General features: G+C 42.7%; 2 protein-coding genes and 1 long non-coding RNA gene across 11 annotated transcripts in view; 2 read left to right on the top strand and 1 right to left on the bottom strand.

The window, feature by feature from the left end:
- Window positions 1-11,489, bottom strand: part of RPAP3 (RNA polymerase II associated protein 3) — a 22,076-nt gene extending 10,587 nt beyond the window's left edge. Inside the window, exons 1-9 of one of the 8 annotated variants that reach the window (XM_086884611.1) lie at window positions 11,316-11,489; window positions 7,721-7,879; window positions 7,050-7,190; window positions 6,518-6,640; window positions 3,757-3,884; window positions 3,056-3,177; window positions 2,654-2,724; window positions 1,539-1,670; window positions 46-173 (exon numbers count right to left, since the gene is read on the bottom strand). In XM_086884611.1, the coding sequence (XP_086740737.1) occupies window positions 46-173; window positions 1,539-1,670; window positions 2,654-2,724; window positions 3,056-3,177; window positions 3,757-3,884; window positions 6,518-6,640; window positions 7,050-7,190; window positions 7,721-7,873 (998 nt within the window). In that variant the 5' untranslated portion in view covers window positions 7,874-7,879; window positions 11,316-11,489. The other 7 variants (XM_086884612.1, XM_086884618.1, XM_086884614.1 and 4 more) reach the window with 7 other exon arrangements.
- The window catches only part of LOC147653637 (uncharacterized), a 689,274-nt gene continuing 676,153 nt past the window's right edge, over window positions 5,053-18,173 (top strand). The window contains exon 1 of the long non-coding RNA XR_015285578.1: window positions 5,053-5,575. This is a non-coding gene — a long non-coding RNA (uncharacterized LOC147653637). The remainder of the gene's footprint in view (window positions 5,576-18,173) is intronic.
- ATP23 (ATP23 metallopeptidase and ATP synthase assembly factor homolog) lies at window positions 11,426-18,173 on the top strand. 2 transcript variants are annotated; one of them, XM_086884624.1, is made up of 6 exons: window positions 11,426-11,701; window positions 12,861-12,958; window positions 13,062-13,143; window positions 13,420-13,557; window positions 14,963-15,046; window positions 16,057-18,173. In XM_086884624.1, exons 4-6 carry the CDS (start codon window positions 13,459-13,461, stop codon window positions 16,258-16,260), a joined length of 387 nt encoding a protein of 128 aa, XP_086740750.1. In that variant the 5' UTR covers window positions 11,426-11,701; window positions 12,861-12,958; window positions 13,062-13,143; window positions 13,420-13,458; the 3' UTR covers window positions 16,261-18,173. The 2 variants fall into 2 exon arrangements, with proteins under 2 accessions (XP_086740750.1, XP_086740749.1); XM_086884623.1 differs by having other exon boundaries at window positions 11,427-11,701; window positions 12,913-12,958.

Below are 18,173 nucleotides of genomic sequence, written 5' to 3'. Positions count from 1 at the left end.
TTGCAACAAACAAACAAACAATACAGCATGTGCAATTCCACTTACTTCTCAATCTTTAGGTAGGCCATGGCTCTGTTAGCTGGCAGTAGTGCATTGGTGCCATCTGCTGCAATACCACGGGTGTAACATTCTATTGCAGCCTCGTACTTTCCTTCTTTGAAATAACCGTTACCCTGGAATATTTAGGTCAGGAAAAAAAAAAAAAACCAGCATTAAGAAAATCTAGTGCAATGAACTTTTTTTACCCTTTTTTGCAGAGATGGTCACAATATTATGAAGATGAATTGCAAAGAACACACACTTCAGAGCAGACAGTTACAGGATTATTTCTTCCTATCTAAATTTAGAGGCAGAACACAAAAACTATCTTAATGCTTTCTAATACTTCAAGGAAAAAAACCCCCTTTGCTACATGCATAGTTCAAATGCAGACTTTTAAGTCTATAACTTGTTATTTTTTTATTTGATGTGCAGGATAAGCTACCCTGTACCTCATGAACTTAAACACAAGCTAAACGTTTCCAATTCCCATTTCAAGATGATTTTTTGCAATTCTTGCACAAATTCATCTTTATCCTGCTCCACAAAACTTATCCTCAAATATTACTTGGGTCCAAATGATGTTGTTTTCTAATTAATGCTCCATACAAGAAAACTACATTACTTTTTTATTTGTTTCTGGGTGGACTAAAATTAGCTTTTGCTTCTCAGTACAAATTCAAAAGCTGCACTGCTACTACTCCACTGACTGACAAAAAACCAGAAAAGTCACAGTTCAGACTTGACAAGGATCCATGTCGTCAGGAACAAGTCTGCAGTCAGTCAGCTCTGCTGCCAATGAAGTACTGCATTAGACTGAAATATCTCTTCTGAAACCTATTCAAACTCTTGTTCCTTAATCCATAGTTTCATTCTTATCTGACTAATTACTTCTTACAATCAGTATCACAAACCTGAATAATGATAACAAGTCAGAAGTTACATAGGTAAATGAACAGAAAAACTTTAGTTTAGTTGGTAATGTTCTTAATTTCTTGAAAAAGTGGTGAGAGGGAGAAATCAATAAACCAACTGTGAGTCAAGACTATGTATCCAGAAATACATTTTTATTGTCATTGTTGCCTGCACCCATGAAGACCTTTCTATAACTACTGTTCATCATGCAATCACAAGTTTGGAAACAATAGCCTACAACTCCCCTTGGACAAGAAAGCATCAAAATGTTTGTAATAAAGGAGAAATAGGATCTTTGTAAAGTGCATTTTAAGTTCTGCTTGTCTTACCACATATTTGAAATTTTGCACATACAATTTGGGCTGGAAAAGTTACCTTTTATAATTATTCCTCCAGACAAATCCAAACAGAACTCACTGTCCCACTCACCTTTCTAGAGGGCAAAATAGGAAACATTTAAGGACATTCCACGTATGAAATTCAAGGCAGTATCAGGTTTAATTTATATATTTGCATAACTAACAGCACAACACAACCCTCTTCTTTGCTAGGTTTCTCCTGTTCCACCAGAACCTGTGACCTACCAGATCTTTTTCTGCAATTGCCTTTTGTTTCAGCTGCTGGTCTTCAATGCGCTGCTTCTCTTCATCCGTTAATTCTGTTCTGACTGCATCTTCAAACTTTTTCGGTTCTGAATTTTCTTTTGATGACAGAGCCTGTAAAAACATTATTTTTTTCCCTTCAGTAAGTATTTCCCCACTTTTCATTTTCAGAACATAAATTACAATAATTTCCAAACTTTTAAGATAAGAAAATCTGCCAAGCTTTTTAACAGAAGTACCTGTGTGGTAAATTAAATGCAAATTGAAGAGACAATTTAAAAACAATTTGAAATAGTTTCTTGAAAATGTATTTCTATGAGAGATTGCAAGTCACAAAAATGCTTGGTAAATAGAAAGTATGTAACCTCTGAAACACAGTGTGAAATGACTCATGGAACCTTTGTATACAGTCTAATTCACCTATCATCTATTTCTTCAATTACTGGAGACTTTGCATCTTCATTCTGAAAATAATTTTTTCAAGCACTGCCAAAAATACAGTTGAAGAGGTGTAAGTAAATTCATACAGAAGTGAAAAGTGAGCTTATATGTACAAAAGTCATCACAATTAACATTCTCCTCCCTGTCACAAAAGGGATCAACTTGCACTGGAGTATTTTGTTCTGTTCTTAGAACAATTTTCTGGTTTGGGTGACCACAGCAATCAGTGGGGCTACAAACAGGCTAGCAATGCAGTTTTGTGGCCAAGAGAACAGGTTCTCTCATGTGCTGTGCTTCCTTATACCAAAATACTAAGCATGACTGAAAAAAGCATTAACAAAGGAAGTAGAAAATGGGGGAAAATTAAAAAATAAGCCAACAACCACCAAAACCCAATCAACCAACCAACGAAGAATCCAAAAAAGGCCAGATGCTGCACACATGCAGTCTTAGTCTGTGATCCACTATTACACTGATATTTGCATATGTGTGAGTTTCTCCCAAAGAACTCCATTAAAGATTTGGACCTCAGTGAATTTCAGATGTTAGAAAAAGCATGTGAGAATTTGTTGAATCAGTTCTTGTTATAAAAACTGACACATATATAAATTGAACACGGTGTATTAATTTATGTTAGGGCCTATTAATATTATTACCTGATCAATTTTCTTCAGTTCATTTTTTGCTTCCAAGTTGTTTGCATCCAGCTCCAAAACTTTTTCATAATCTATCAGAAGACCAGAAAAAATGTTTCAGGTAAGAAGTACAGACCAGTAAGCAGAGCATTCTTTTGAGACAAACTTTTTTTGCAGTTACCCAAGAAGCCTGAGATATTTCAAGGAATGCATCATTCTAAAACAGTTAAAACTGAATTATTCCAGAACTACTAACATCTACTGCTATCATTAGGACTTGCTACATGAATTTTACCTTACCAGAAGAATATGAAACATGGTATTTTATTTCTTTGTTTATAAGAAATGAAAAACTCCTACATCAAAGAAGCAGACCACACAGGTTTGTATATATTTTAAGAAAAGAATCAAAAAAAGACCCACCTTCTTTGGCACCTTGAAGATTTTTCAAAGCAAAGCGAGCAGCCCCTCTTCTCACATAAGCCTTTACGTAATTTTTATCTAAAGCAAGTGCTAAATTGCAGTCAGATTCTGCAACAGAAAACCTATCAAAAAAACAAATGAGTAGCTTGGACACATCTAGGTAACAAGCCCCAACACTTCAGTAGTTTATCCTACTCTGAGACTCTCCAGGCTCTTGATAACAAGGATATGTTACATGCTTCAGAAGGGGGCACAAACCAAGTAGCTACACATTTCTTGATTCTGAATCCATTAAAACAACAGAGGCAAACATCAGTCAAGAATCTCTACCGCCACAGCAAGAATAACCAACTCCCCTGAATCCTTTCCTCACCCAATAATCAAGGCCTTAGAAATAGAGATCACTGAATCTGAAAGGCAATTTAACTTCCTCTTTTTCCTTCAAGTCTTACACTGTAACACAAGAGATGGTGAACTGCTAGTGTGCAAACCAAGGAAAAATTGATGAGGAAGACTACCAGATTGCTTCTCCTGGCAATTCCTGTTTTACTTTGAAACTGGAAGGCAGGTTACAACAGCAGCCTTACACAGAGTGCATCACAGCACTTGATGTATAAAATCAAGAATTAAAACTAGACCAAAAATCTGAAGGTAGCATTTCAAGTATGAAAATATTACAGATTTAACAATACAAGACTTACTTTTTCATTCTATAAAAAGCTGATGCTCTGTTTGTGGGTAATACTGGATTGTATGGATCAGAATGCATCCCTCTAGTATAGCATTTTATGGCTTCATCAAAGTTTCCTTGTTTAAAGTAGTTATTACCCTGTGAATGGAAAAAAGCATTTTCAGTAAGTTACTGTACATTGGCAGACACCTGGGTAATTAAAAACCCTAAAAAATCCAAGTATTTTAAAAATGTTTAAATATTTTTCTTCAACATTTCTCACAAAGCACTGCTTTACCATGAAATATGCTTTCTAACGGATATAACCTAAGTGCACCATATTAAATAATTTTCATTATATATTCTATAACATGGGTCTATAAAGTAATTTTCAGTATCTCCAGGTGTCGTGGTTTTAAACCACTAACTAAGAAAATTATTTACTTCTTGCTGTGAGATATGGATTAGAATAAGAGCAAAACAGGCATACAACTTAAAAGGGAAAAAAAAGAAAGTTTATTGACAAACCACAATAATAAGAACACCAGAATAAACTTCCAGAAAAACCTTTCCATCTCCTATCCACCCACTATTCTCTTGTTCACATGACAACAGAGACAAAAACTCTGGAACTTTGATGGTTAAAACAGTCTCAATTCTTGCTAGTATGTTTACCAGTCTTTATAGAGAAACAGAAGTTTCTTCCTGTTAGTTTATGGAGTTTCTCACAAGAAAACTATTTTTGTTATAGTTTTCTATTGCCCTAATGTTAGCTGTCCAGAGCTGCTATTATTAGAGTTCACTCTTCCCATTTTCACATCACTCTGAAGTGTGTATGGGCCATGCGTCTAGAGATAGCATTTTTAAGGATAAGTTATTCAAAGGCAAAAAAAAGTCTTCTTCATCTGTTTCTGTGAGCTTCACCAGAAAACAGTTTTCTCATGGCCTCTCAGGGCTTCAAATCTCTCAACAGTTTTCTCATGGCCTCTCAAGGCTTTTAATCTCCCAGTACTTCACTATACTATAATTACTCTTTACTCAAATTTACACTTTGAACACTATTCCTCTCTAGATCCTGTATCATGAATTAAAGGAGTTCTTTTCAGGACTTCATTGTCCATCTCCATAGTTTTAACAGGGAGATATTTCAGCTTAATTAAAGCATCTTCTTAATTCTCTACCTTCCTTGAAGCTTCTTTTCTTTCCTGTCACTGGTAGTTTATAAAGTCTCTTTTCATGTTGATCTCTCTCTCTCTCTCTCTCTGGATAAAAAGATTAATCCGCAAGTCTCATCTGGGTAATGAAAGAGTTAAAATCTTGCCCAGGCTTTTGTAGATGGTTCGGAGATCTCTGCCGAACAGGAGCTGGAGCCGTCTGTGATGGAAAGTTCCTCATGGCTGCTCTGGAGCGTGTGGTCGCTGTTCCAACCCGCTGCAAGTCCAGGGTTTCTCTCTTTCTTTACTGGTTAGTTTCTAGTGAATGTAGTTACAGCAAAACTTGCAGCCGAGCCAGAGATCGGCTCGGCCCGGCCCGGAGAAAACCTTCCCCAGGCCCCCACATCTCCCGGCCGGGAGACGGGGCAGGCCCGGCCCCATCCCCGCCCGGCCGCATGGCCTGGGCAGGGACGGGAGGCCTGGAGTTCCGCCACCCTTCACAGCCAGAAAACAAAGAGAACCCAGAGAGCTCTGCTTTTACATTTTAAGGTAGGGTTCACAAGTTGATCCCACTTTTCAATGGCTTAAACTGCTGTCAATTCCCAGCAATGACCGATAATTGGTCAGGAGAAAAGACTCCAAGCACTTCCCAGCAACTCCAACTCCCTTAAAGGTAAAGTAACTCCATGACACCAGGTCATTTCCAGAAATCTGTAATAAGCACATACAGAGCTACTCAAATTACTGAATGGGGTTAAGTTTTTAGTTACTAGATTTAGCATCTTTGCTTTCCAAGCCAACCTTCCCATTTCCGTCTCCTCTGGGACACAACTTTTATCTCATTCTTTTACCCTCAATGACCTCACTGAAGCCAGGAAAATAATGGCCAAAGACACATCAACTTCTCAGTGTAGACTGCAGATTACATGTCAAGAAATTCCCACAGTAGTGGGAATACAACACAAATATCACCCATGCAGACAATTTAAAACAAACAACCCCACAAAAACTCAAACCAAAGCTAAAACTACTGAAGTCAATATTGACTGACAGATGGGTTAGGTGATTGCTTACAAACAAAGAAGTTTATCAAAAACACAGAAGCTGCTACACAACTTAGCCTCTTTCTCATGGCAACAAAGTCTGAGATAAATCTCTTTCTATATCATACTACCTTATTAGGTAAAACTGAACCAGTATGAACTTGCCATTATTGAAGCAAATTAGTTCACCCATTGTTCCCATATGTACTGGCATCACAAAGGAGTATTTTTAAATTCTTGCAGATTTAGTTTGGGGCATTCAGATGTTGCATTCAGGTAAAAATCAGTTCACTCTATAGCAACGCTGTACAGCCATTCAATGTCTCAAACCAAAACATCATCAATATATTTGTCATCACAAGTATGTATTAATTAGAATCTGCCAGGCTTGCTGCCACTGACAATGAGAAGGAATAGAACTGCAGTGGGAATTTTCTGTTTTGGAATAATGGTCAGGGAAAAAAACAGAAGGACTTCCAAACAGGCAATTCTTTTACTGGATGTATAGCCTCAGTGGATGATCTTTTAAAAGAAAATTGCGAATACTCCTACACAGAAATTTCTACTTTATTATAAACATCTGTAATTCTATAACCTTTTCCTTCTCTGCAAGAGCCTTTTCAGCATCTACACGAATTCCATCTTCTTCAGAGTCTGATTCTGGAGATACAGAATCATGAGTACTATCTTCTTTATCAAGTTCTTCAAGTATTTTGTCCTGGAATCAGAAAAAAAACCAAACCATTGTCTTCATTATAATTTAACAGTGCAAAACAATACAAGCAAGATTTTAGGAGAATTATTAATGTGTTCTCCAATACCGACAGTTGTGCTTAGTCCTATATTCTACTATAATTATGACCTTTAAATAGGCCTATTGTTAAAACAGGTATTTTTCCCCTTAAATTCAATCTGCTGGATAAAAGCAGTCAGTAGGAAACTAAGTATTTATCAATATTCCAAATATTAAACATGTAACATTTTTGGGAAAAATCTACCCTATACAGTATGCATCACAGTAAGATACTGACAAGTGGACTGAATTCTCAGCACTGTAACAATATCTTATTTAACACAGAACCAACTGCAGACAAGACTCAGACAACAAAACAAATCTTAAGACTCACCACATCAAGTTTTCCCCATGCTTCATAGTCGTATGACTTGATCTTGTTTTTCTTGTTTTCCTCACAGGTTATCTTTGAACAGACTTTATTTTTGCTTTTCTTCTTTTTCTTAAAAGCCTTGTTTCGAATTGGTGGCAAATTCTAAATTGAATTAAATAACTTATTATAAAACAGATGTGTGAAAATCACTTGCACTGAAGAATCTACAGTACCTATATCTAGACAGTGTATCCATCTATCAGCAAGCTGCTCTCATGAACTCTACAAAACCACTAACAACAACAAGCATAAATCTTTCAATACATAATAACAAATATTACATGTCTGTTATGAAACTGAGTTTTAGAAGATAACTTCAGTATACTAAATGTCGGTCATAAATTAGCAATACTGATGCTGTGAACAGAAACAGTCTTATAGATCTACTCAGAACCAATAAAAAATTTACTGGCCTCATCACCTTCAGAGGCTACTGCCCCACAACTTTGTTGGTGGTCCAGCTTACAGAGAAATCTCTGATTAACTTCAGATGAAGAATATGTCATGGGTTAGTTCACACCTTCTATTTAGATGTTTTAAGTCAACAAATACAATATTGCTAAAGCAAAACATAATTATAATAAACATCACAGTATGAATAGCTGAGTTGACACTGGTCTTGTGTTTTTTACCTCTTCTGGGACCCCACTCTGTTTCCTGAGTTCAGAATCCACTTCTTTAATATCTTTTTCCCAGCTCTCCAATTCTCTCATAAAATCCTGCAGCTCTTCAGCATTTTGCTTCACTTGCAGCTGCAGTTCTATCGCTTTACTTGGTGTGCTCATCGTGATCTGCCAAAATTCAAGAAAAGAAGTTGAAGGAAACTAGCTACTTCATAAATAAAAAGTCTGACTTACATGCCAGTCAGACTCCCTAACAGCATTGCAGAAATACTAAACACTAAGAGACTAAGAAGAAACACGGTTTAAATGTCTTTGAAAAAAAGAAGGGAAGCCATGTAACTCCGATAAAACAAAGTAAATAAAAAACAGCAATTCATGTTTTCCTAACTAAATGGAAGGTAAAGCACCCAACAAGAAAATGGTAATCCTGAAAGTGCAAGCAAGTCCCTAAAACACTGTTTAATAATTATCAATACTTGACTGTCTTCATAAATTTTGTTGTCTCAATTTTATTAAGTGAAAGAAGTTTTATTATCATAAAAAATAACAAGTCAATTAAAAAGTAACCTTAAAAAATATTGGTTACACTTCAGAAAAAAAAAAAACATGTTTGTCGAGTTCATAGCACAAAAATCTGAAAGCATGAAGCAAACATGTTTTGAAAACAATCATGATTAAGTAACTTGTGATAAGCTAAATACAAACTTAGACAAAGAGAGTTATGAATGATTGCTAACTCTAACCTCTTGATGACAAGCTTCAGGATCTGTTACAAGCCTCATGGAAGTATTAAATAAGCTATTTGTAGTGATACTACACAAAGTTTTTCAGGAAGAAAAAAATTTAGGCTATTTAACATGCTTTATTTAAAATTATTTTTCACATCTGTACAATAACTTAGTAGCAGAATAATATAAAAAATTATGAGGCAAACAAATCTAATGATTTCTGTGTACAATGTGCCATCCCTAATTACAGACAAGGGTCTCAAAGAGATGGAAAAACACTGCATGATGACTACTGAACTAATGCTACCCAAGCAGAAATGTTTTTACATGATCAGGAGTAAGCAGCTGAGTAGATGCCCTGCTGCAGCAGTTGTGTTTATCCCTAGTTCATACACAGCTGGTGATGTGATTATCCTGAGCAACATATTAATTCTAGTTGAAACAAAACAGAAAGAACCTTTCATTGAAGCCAAAAATACATAGGTTTCATCACATTTTCAATTAAGGAGCTTACTATGCTTTTTTCCACCTTCAACTGCTGTCCAATGCCGAACTACCACTATAATATTCAGTCTGCTAATTTCGTGCAACTTGTGCATGGACACATCAAAAATTCCATACAGCCTAGCATTTCTAGGTAGCTAGAACAAGATACTTAAAATAGAAAAAAACACAACAAGATACTTAAAATAAAAAAAAACAGAACAAGATACTTAAAATAAAAGAAAAAAAAAATCTTGTAATCCGCTGAACTTTTCTTTTTCAGATCTCTGACTAAAACAGCATTCTCACGCATGCAAAAATCTAACACGAAATCCGGCTGTTTGTCCTCTGCCACTCTGAAGCATCCTTGCTCGAGTCCAAAAAGTCAAACTACTCCGTTATCCACTAGCTGCACACAATTTAGCAACGACCTTAATCCACGCACTGACAGCAGTCCCTGCAGCACAGCTCTTGCATCCTTCAGGGCACTTTTATTCGAATCTCAATGCTGAGTCCTTCCAACACCCGCGGGCTGCTGGTTCCAGCGATTCCCTTGGTGCGGCCGCACCACACCGGCGGCGCGGCCGGCAGCACAGGCCCGCCCTGGAGCGGGTCCCGAGGCCGCGCCGCAGGAGGCCCAGAGGCAGAGCAGCCCCTCTGAGCCTCAACACCCGCCTCTGCACCGCCCGCAAGTCGCAAGAGAGGCGAGGCCTTCACTCCCTCAGGGTGTGTGTGCCCCCCTCGCCTCACCTCGCCACCTCACCTCACCACCCCGCGCAGCCAAGCCTCCCGTGGACCGCAGGGATGGCCACTGATCGCCGCGCGCCGCGCACCGCACCCGTCCCGTCCCGCCGCGGCCGCCCTCGCCGCCGCGCCGCGGCCTCCCTCGCCGCCGCGCCGCGCCGCGGCCTCCCTCGCCGCCGAGCCGCGCCGCGGCCTCCCTCGCCGCCGCGCCGCGCCGCGGCCTCCCTCGCCGCCGCGCCGCGCCGCGGCCTCCCTCGCCGCCGCGCCGCGCCGCGGCCTCCCTCGCCGCCGCGCCGCGCCGCGGCCTCCCTCGCCGCCGCGCCGCGCCGCGGCCTCCCTCGCCGCCGCGCCGCGGCCTCACTTGCCTCCGCGCCGCGCCGCGCCGCGGCCTCACTTGCCGCCGCGCCGCGCCGCGGCCTCACTTGCCGCCGCGCCGCGCCGCGGCCTCACTTGCCGCCGCGCCGCGGCCTCACTTGCCTCCGCGCCGCGCCGCGGCCTCACTTGCCTCCGCGCCGCGCCGCGGCCTCACTTGCCTCCGCGCCGCGCCGCGGCCTCACTTGCCTCCGCGCCGCGCCGCGGCCTCACTTGCCGCCGCGCCGCGGCCTCCCTTGCCTCCGCGCCGCGCCGCGGCCTCACTTGCCTCCGCGCCGCGCCGCGGCCTCACTTGCCTCCGCGCCGCGCCGCGGCCTCACTTGCCTCCGCGCCGCGCCGCGGCCTCACTTGCCGCCGCGCCGCGGCCTCACTTGCCGCCGCGCCGCGGCCTCACTTGCCTCCGCGCCGCGGCCTCACTTGCCTCCGCGCCGCGCCGCGGCCTCACTTGCCTCCGCGCCGCGCCGCGGCCTCACTTGCCGCCGCGCCGCGCCGCGGCCTCACTTGCCGCCGCGCCGCGCCGCGGCCTCACTTGCCGCCGCGCCGCGCCGCGGCCTCACTTGCCGCCGCGCCGCGCCGCGGCCTCACTTGCCTCCGCGCCGCGCCGCGGCCTCACTTGCCTCCGCGCCGCGCCGCGGCCTCACTTGCCGCCGCGCCGCGGCCTCACTTGCCGCCGCGCCGCGGCCTCACTTGCCGCCGCGCCGCGCCGCGGCCTCACTTGCCGCCGCGGCCTCACTTGCCGCCGCGCCGCGCCGCGCCGCGGCCTCACTTGCCGCCGCGCCGCGGCCTCACTTGCCTCCGCGCCGCGCCGCGGCCTCACTTGCCTCCGCGCCGCGCCGCGGCCTCACTTGCCTCCGCGCCGCGCCGCGGCCTCACTTGCCGCCGCGCCGCGGCCTCACTTGCCTCCGCGCCGCGCCGCGGCGTCACTTGTCTCCGCGCCGCGCCGCGGCCTCACTTGCCGCCGCGCCGCGCCGCGGCCTCACTTGCCTCCGCGCCGCGCCGCGGCCTCACTTGCCGCCGCGCCGCGCCGCGGCCTCACTTGCCGCCGCGCCGCGCCGCGGCCTCACTTGCCGCCGCGCCGCGCCGCGGCCTCACTTGCCTCCGCGCCGCGCCGCGGCCTCACTTGCCTCCGCGCCGCGCCGCGGCCTCACTTGCCGCCGCGCCGCGCCGCGGCCTCCCTTGCCTCCGCGCCGCGCCGCGGCCTCCCTTGCCTCCGCGCCGCGCCGCGGCCTCCCTTGCCGCCGCGCCGCGGTCTCACCTGCGCCCCGCCGCGGCCTCACCTGCGCCGCGCCGCCGCGGCCTCACTTGCCGCCGCCGCTGCCAGCTCGCTCCCAGCGTGCAGCGCGGCCCAGGCAGCAGCAACAGCAGCCCACTGCGCCTGCGCGCGGCCGCCCTGCCGCCCACGTGCCGGGAGCGGAGCCGGCGATTGGCGCGGCCGCGGCGCCGGCAGGCGCGGCCCGGCCCGGCCCGGCACGGCGGGACATGGGGCACGGGGAGGCTGATTCGCCGCCGGCCGCGGAGAAGAAAGGGGCGGAGGAGGAGGAGGATGATTTCGGCTACAGACTTTTCCCAGACCGGAATAAGAAGCCACAGAGTTTCCTGTTCCGCAGCCTCTTCACCTTCCACAACAAGTGCCAGCTGATGCTGAGGCTGACCCTGGAAACGAGTAAGCGCTCCCCCGGCCCCGCGGCGCAGCGGAGGTGCCGAGGCGGAGCCCGGGCCGCCCGCAGCGGTGACCTTGTGCCGCGGGTCCCGGGGAGGGCCCTGCCCTCCTGCCCTCCTGCCGCAGCCCCCCCGCGGCCGCCGGGCTGGGCCCGAGCAGGTGGCGGGTGGGGCTGCCGCTTTGGCAACGCGCTGATTTTGGTTTAGACAGAATACGATTTCGAAAGTGATGGAGGGTTTTTTTTCTTCTTTTAATAAGGTTCTAATTTTTTTCCCTGAAAAGTTAAGATGATTTGTCAATTTCTGTGCATTCGCGCCCTTTTCACTGTTTGATGTAGACTGTGTTAACAGCAAATGATGGTCACTATAGGCCACTCTGATTATGTTTATTAGTAATAAAATAATGTCAGGATTGACTTGATTCCTGAATAGCTTCTACTCTGTGTCCTGGGTTACATCAAAAGGACCATGGCCAGCAGGTCAGGGGAGGTCATTCTCCCCTTCTATTCTGCTCTCCTGGGACCCCACCTGTAGTGCTGCATCCACCTGCCCCCAAGAGAAGAAGAACATGGAACTGTTGGAGTGAGTCCTGAGCAGGGCCACCAAGTTGGTAAAGAGCACCTCCCCTACAAAGAGAGGCTGAGAAAGTTGGGGATGTTCAGCCTGGAGAAGAGAAGGCTGTATGGAAACCTCAGAGCAACCTTTCAGTGTCTGAAGGAGCCTACATGGAAGCCAGACAGAGACTCCTCATCATGAATTGCAGTGATAGCACGAGGAGTAATGGGCTCAAACTACAACAGGGCAAAAATAGGCTAAATATACAGAAGAAATTTTTTGTGAGGGTGATGAGGCACTGGGACAGTTGCCCAGAAGAGCTGTGGTTGCACCATCTCTGGGAGTTTTCCAAGGCCCAGATAGATGGGGCTCTGAGGAACCTGGTCGAGTGACACGTGTCATTGCCCAAGGCAGGGCGATTGAGACTAGGTTATCTCTAAGGTCCCTTCCAATTCAAACCATTCTATGATTCTATATCACATAATGTGATCTGTAACAGATGTCAGTTGCATTGCAATAGGATTAAATCCTGCAATGTATGAATTAGCACGTATATAACTTTTCTTGTTTGTTTTCTTTTCCTTGACTGTCTTTATATTTTTTTATAGATGATTTTCAAAACTTTTGTCTAGAGAAACTGATTGCAGCAATTTTTTCTAGATCCATATGCTCGACTTCTCCTTGAGGCTCTGAAGCAATCTGGTTGGTATGTAAACTTATTTGTCTTGTTCTGTGTAGTGACGTCACTGTAATAAGTAGTGACTGAAATTTTTCAGATTCTTTTCTGTAACTTTGTTTGGGCCTTTCAGCACTGTCTTCAACGACCGGCACTTTTCTTGTGAAAACTGTGATGGCTGTGTTAGTGGAGGTTTTGATGCTGCCACATCACAGGTAGGTGCTAGACACAGTCCCCTTTCAAAGGACTGCAATTTCTTTAGTGTTTTATTGCTAGGATTAAATCTGCCAATACTGATACCTAAGTTATTCATGAAAAGAGATAAATGAAAGATGTTCCATGGTGTTGGAACTAGTACCCTTCAGGATGATAAGGCTGTTAATGTTGGAAAACACCCGTCCAAACACCCTAAATCCTGTCAGTGGTGTATGCTGTGTCTCTGAGAAGTAAGGGAAGAAGCTTAGTGAGAACCTGTCTCTCTTCTTCTGCAGATTGTTCTGTGTCAGAACAACATTCGCCAACAATCCCATATGAACCGGGTGGTCACACATGAATTGATTCATGCATTTGATCACTGCCGTGCACATGTTGACTGGTTTAAAAATGTCAAACACTTGGCATGTTCAGAGGTAAGTTAAAATGCTTCTAATGTTGTCATTCTGTTTATTATTGCTGGTTATTAGGGTTGCTTTGTGCTATATGGTCTGTTACACATAATTCATTTGTTTTAAGCCTGTTAGTACATTTTGTCCTTTCTGTCAGGTCAGCCTAAAGGGGCTTATTTGTAAAACAAATGCTTAGTTTTCACAATTATTAATAAGTTAATGTCATAAGTGGTTATTGATAAATAAGAGAGTAGTTAGAAGTGAAAACACATTCACACATTAATCAAATGCTTATAGAATTCTTTTTATCCCATGCAAGTCTTGGTATGTTTGGTAGTTATCACAATAACCTTGTTTTTATTTAATATTTTTTTATTAACAACAAACTTGTCTTTTCCTGTAATGTTCTTTTTTGAGTAATTGTGGTATTTATTGCTGCTGGTACATTGTAATTATGAATCCATCTCCATTCAATGGGGTTCTGAGCAACCTGGTCTAGTAGGTGTCCCTGCCCATGGCAGGGAGATTAGAACTAGAATGATCTTTAAGGTCCTTTAGAACCCAAACCGTTCTATGATTCTGTGGTCTCAGAGGACATTTGAGAATTAAAGACCTTAATATTTGGTGCTTTAGAAGATGAAATTAAATGGAGCACATCCTCTTGTGTGTGTGACACAGGTGATGTATCTGTTTTATATAAATCAAGATTGTGCATGTTGTTGCTCTTTTCAGGATAATTTTTTTCATTTTGGGTATTTTGATTACTTAATTATATGGTATCTACATTTTTTTTTAGCGGCTTTTTAATTCTTACTTTTCATTTTTTTCCATGCATTTATTTTTACTCTGGTACTTAATTATAGGAAATCAATATTTATTTACATTTCCTAACATACTGTATAGGGTATAGAATATTTAGCAGACAAAAAAAATTCTAGTGTACAGGACAAGACAGTTAAGCTAAGGCATACATTTAAATGTAGCTTTTTGCAAAACAGATGGGTTACTGCTCTTCTGGGTATTGCAGCTGTAGTCATTGAAAGGTATCTGCCTTTCTTCCTGATTCTTGTAACAGATTCTGATATAGACTGGGAAGAATATTACTTTTCACGTTCTTTTAGCAGTTCATATATAAATACACTCACACATATAAGCTCTACTGCTCATTTATTTAAACTTTAGGGATATGTGAGATGTAGTTCCTGGAGGAACTTGAAGGAGTTGGAAGGACTACTTGCTGTAGTTCACTGAGGCTGAGATGGATGTGAAGGATATGGTGTTAACAGGTACTTAAGTTAAAGTGGCCTCAGGAATATCCTCTACCAGCAGTCACCAGAAATATACTGAAGAAAAGCATTTGTTACAACTTTTTTGACTTCGTATTTTTATGTGTTTCTCTGATCTTGTGACTTTTTATTTTTCTCAATAGATTCGAGCTGCTAATCTCAGTGGAGACTGTACACTGATGAATGAAATAGCCAGGTTTAAGTTTGGATTGAAAGGACACCATCAGGTAAAGACTGTGGATGTTAAAATATAATAATTTGTTATGAGTCATCTTTACCTACTTTGTCTCAGCCTTCTACACTTTCATAGCTGAAAGCTTTAAAAAAAGAAATAGATGCCATGGGCTTGGTGTTTCCTCTTAACTAACCCTTTATCATCGATTTCCTCTTGACTAACCCTTAATGATCGATGTTAGGTTTTTTTTTCCCACCTTGTTATTTGCATTGAAATCCCTCAATATTTAGTCATGTTTTAAGGCATTACCACTGACAGTGGATGGCTAATCAAACAAAAAGCAGGGCTTGCAGGAAATGTAGTGGAAATACCTTGTCCACTATAAGTGGGTGACACTCAGAAAAAGTCTTTGAAAACTGAAGGAAGCAAAATGAGAAGATTTCTAAGTAACCATGTGTGTTAAATCTTGTAGGAATTAATTTTTGTAAATAGTATGAAGTCTACAGATTGAGACCCAAGTAGTTGCTCATGTTAGACTGGCAGTTAGCCATGTTTACATATTTTTTTGGTCTTTTGATGTTTACATATTTTTTGGTCTTTTGGGAAACAAACTATAAGAAAAGGTTACCATAAAGAGAGGTGTCAAAATGAAGGCCAGTAGAGAAGTCATCTCTTAGTTTTACAGCATTTCAGTTTGTAAAGAACCTAACTGGTACTTGTGTCTTTCTTTCTGATTTTTTTTTTTTTTTTTTTTATCTAGGTCAAGTTTTACAAATTTACAAACAAAAGTTTTACAAATACTTCATACCTACAACAAATGCCAAATTGTATTTTAATTCCTGCTACTGTCTTAATTATTTCATGGTTTATGTATACATGGAAAACTAAAGCACATAGTTCACACAGGATGGAACTAAAATGTACTTTAATGCTTATTACAGGCACTGTTTGACTCTTCTTTCATACAAAATTATTGCCTATACAATAGGAGTTAATATTTGGAAAATCTGGAAAAAACCTGTGCTAATAATGACATTTTTCTTTATTTTTTTTTCACTTTAGACTTGTGTGCGAGACAGAGCAATCCGTTCCATTCTGGCTGTTAGAAAAGTTAGCAAAGAAACAGCAGAAAAAGCTGTGGATGAAGTTTTTGATGCCTGCTTCAATGATCTGGAGCCTTTTGGAAGAATCCCACACAGCAAAGCAGATGCAAAACGTGCTTACAGAGACTTTCAGAACAGAGATCGCTATACTGCTAATTTGTAAGGTGGGGGGTGGGGAAGCCAGATGAGAAATTACATTAATACCTGATTGTTCAGTGACACCTGGAGTTATAGTCTATGCCCACAGTACTGATGGAAAGGGCAAAGCTATCAAGCTTAGTGATTAATTTTTTATTTTTCATGAGCCAACTTCCATGGAAGTAAATGGAGTAAATGAACAAGACTAAAAACTGTTTCCTAACCTGTTGTTCCAGAAAGATAATTTACTATGCCAAATGACTTGTCAAATACAATTCAGTGTGCATTTAATTTTTTCACTCTGACTGACTCGGACTTGGTTTCTGAAAATTTTGTTGTTACTGAATAAATCTTTTCATATCTTCTTACACTTTCACTATCTTCGATACACAGTCATGAACTTGGTAATCGTCATCACTCTATTTTAAAAGATGAGCACCTGAACTACAGCTCTATGTACTGGATTTAATAACTATGGATAAACCCAAAATTTAATAACTAAATTTAATAATTTTCTTTTGAGCACCTCCTGAAATGCTTGGGTGGTCTAACACTTCCAGTGGTAGGAAGGCTTTTGTGACTTGAGTCCTTTATGCCCTGAATTGCTGCTCATGTCCTGATTGTCTCTGGTAGTGGAGGACTGGTTATGATGATCAGTGTTGCCATCTCCTGTTCAGTGTCCCAATATGTTTTGTGACAACAGGACAGTCAATGTATGAAGCTTTTTCAGGCAATGCATAGCTGAGATTTGGCTGTGGTGGGGCAGCAGACTCTGGTGAGACTGGAGCTGGAGTGGGGCCCTGAACTGCTCAGGTAGGGAAATGTCAGCACATGCACCAATTTCAAGTGCCTGTCATGCTACAGCTGAAAGGGGGAGGTACTCCCAAGTATCTCCAGAATTTGGCAGCCTTTGGCAGGGCCCTTGTGTGACTGCAGACTTGGGCTCCCGCCATTCACCTATTTATTTCATGTGCCTACAGTGTTTTGGATCTGGCCATCACTCTAATTTCCTCCTGGGAGGTATTCAGTCATGTGATTAGTCTCCATACCAGTGGTCCTGTTTCTAAGGTGTCACTCAGGAACAAGGTGCCTGAAGATGACAACAGTGTGTTGCCTTTTCCTGATCAGCAGCAAACACTATGAGAAGATTCAAACCTAAGCACGGTCCTCACAAAGGACAACCCAGAGCACACACAAAGTTCTTGATTGCTCATTAAGCCTGAGTTGCCTGAGTGTGTTGGACTGTCTCTGGGTTGTATTTATTTCCTGGTGTAGCATAATTCATACCTACAGGAAGCATTACTTTTAGGGGGCTAAGCATTAATGTAGATCCCTCATAAAGTCATCCCAGTTGTACTGGAGGAAGTAAGGTCTTGATTATGATTTTTCAAACCTGTGCTTTCAGTAGTTTTACAAAATTGCAATGGAGATTTCATAATCTTATTTTCCTGGCGTAATTCATCAGTGACTGACATAATCTCATGGCTGAATATCTGAAGACAAAAAAATGGGTACAATAACCCAGATACCTGTGGAGAAAATTACACATTGAATTGTAGGCTTCCCATATTCCATGTAGTCTGTATAGACCTGCAGTTTCCAAAATCCCCTGAGCCTCAGAGATGCCTTGAAATCAGCATAACAGCATGTGTTAATATTCCCTTAACCTTTACTGCTCTTCAAATCACCATTTTAGTCAGTATGATGTATGATGCTGGGTTTTTTATACTTCTGACATACATTCTGGTAGATAATCCCTTCATTATACCTAATTAACCAAAGTCCTGCTTTAATTAATGTATGTGTGTTTGCATTTATATTGTATTTTGGCCAGAACCTAGTTTGAATATATCCATTTGTCTTCTAGCTGGGATAAGCTTTATCAAGTCTACTTAGAAGTGAAAAATACAGCAATAAAAACTAGAAAATGCAAGCATA

This window comes from Cyanistes caeruleus, chromosome 4 (genome assembly GCF_971803275.1).
Source record: "Cyanistes caeruleus chromosome 4, bCyaCae1.hap1.1, whole genome shotgun sequence".
Classification (NCBI taxonomy): domain Eukaryota; kingdom Metazoa; phylum Chordata; class Aves; order Passeriformes; family Paridae; genus Cyanistes; species Cyanistes caeruleus.
The sequence above is the reverse complement of the archived record's forward strand: the minus strand, read 5'-3'. Positions and strand labels throughout refer to the sequence as shown.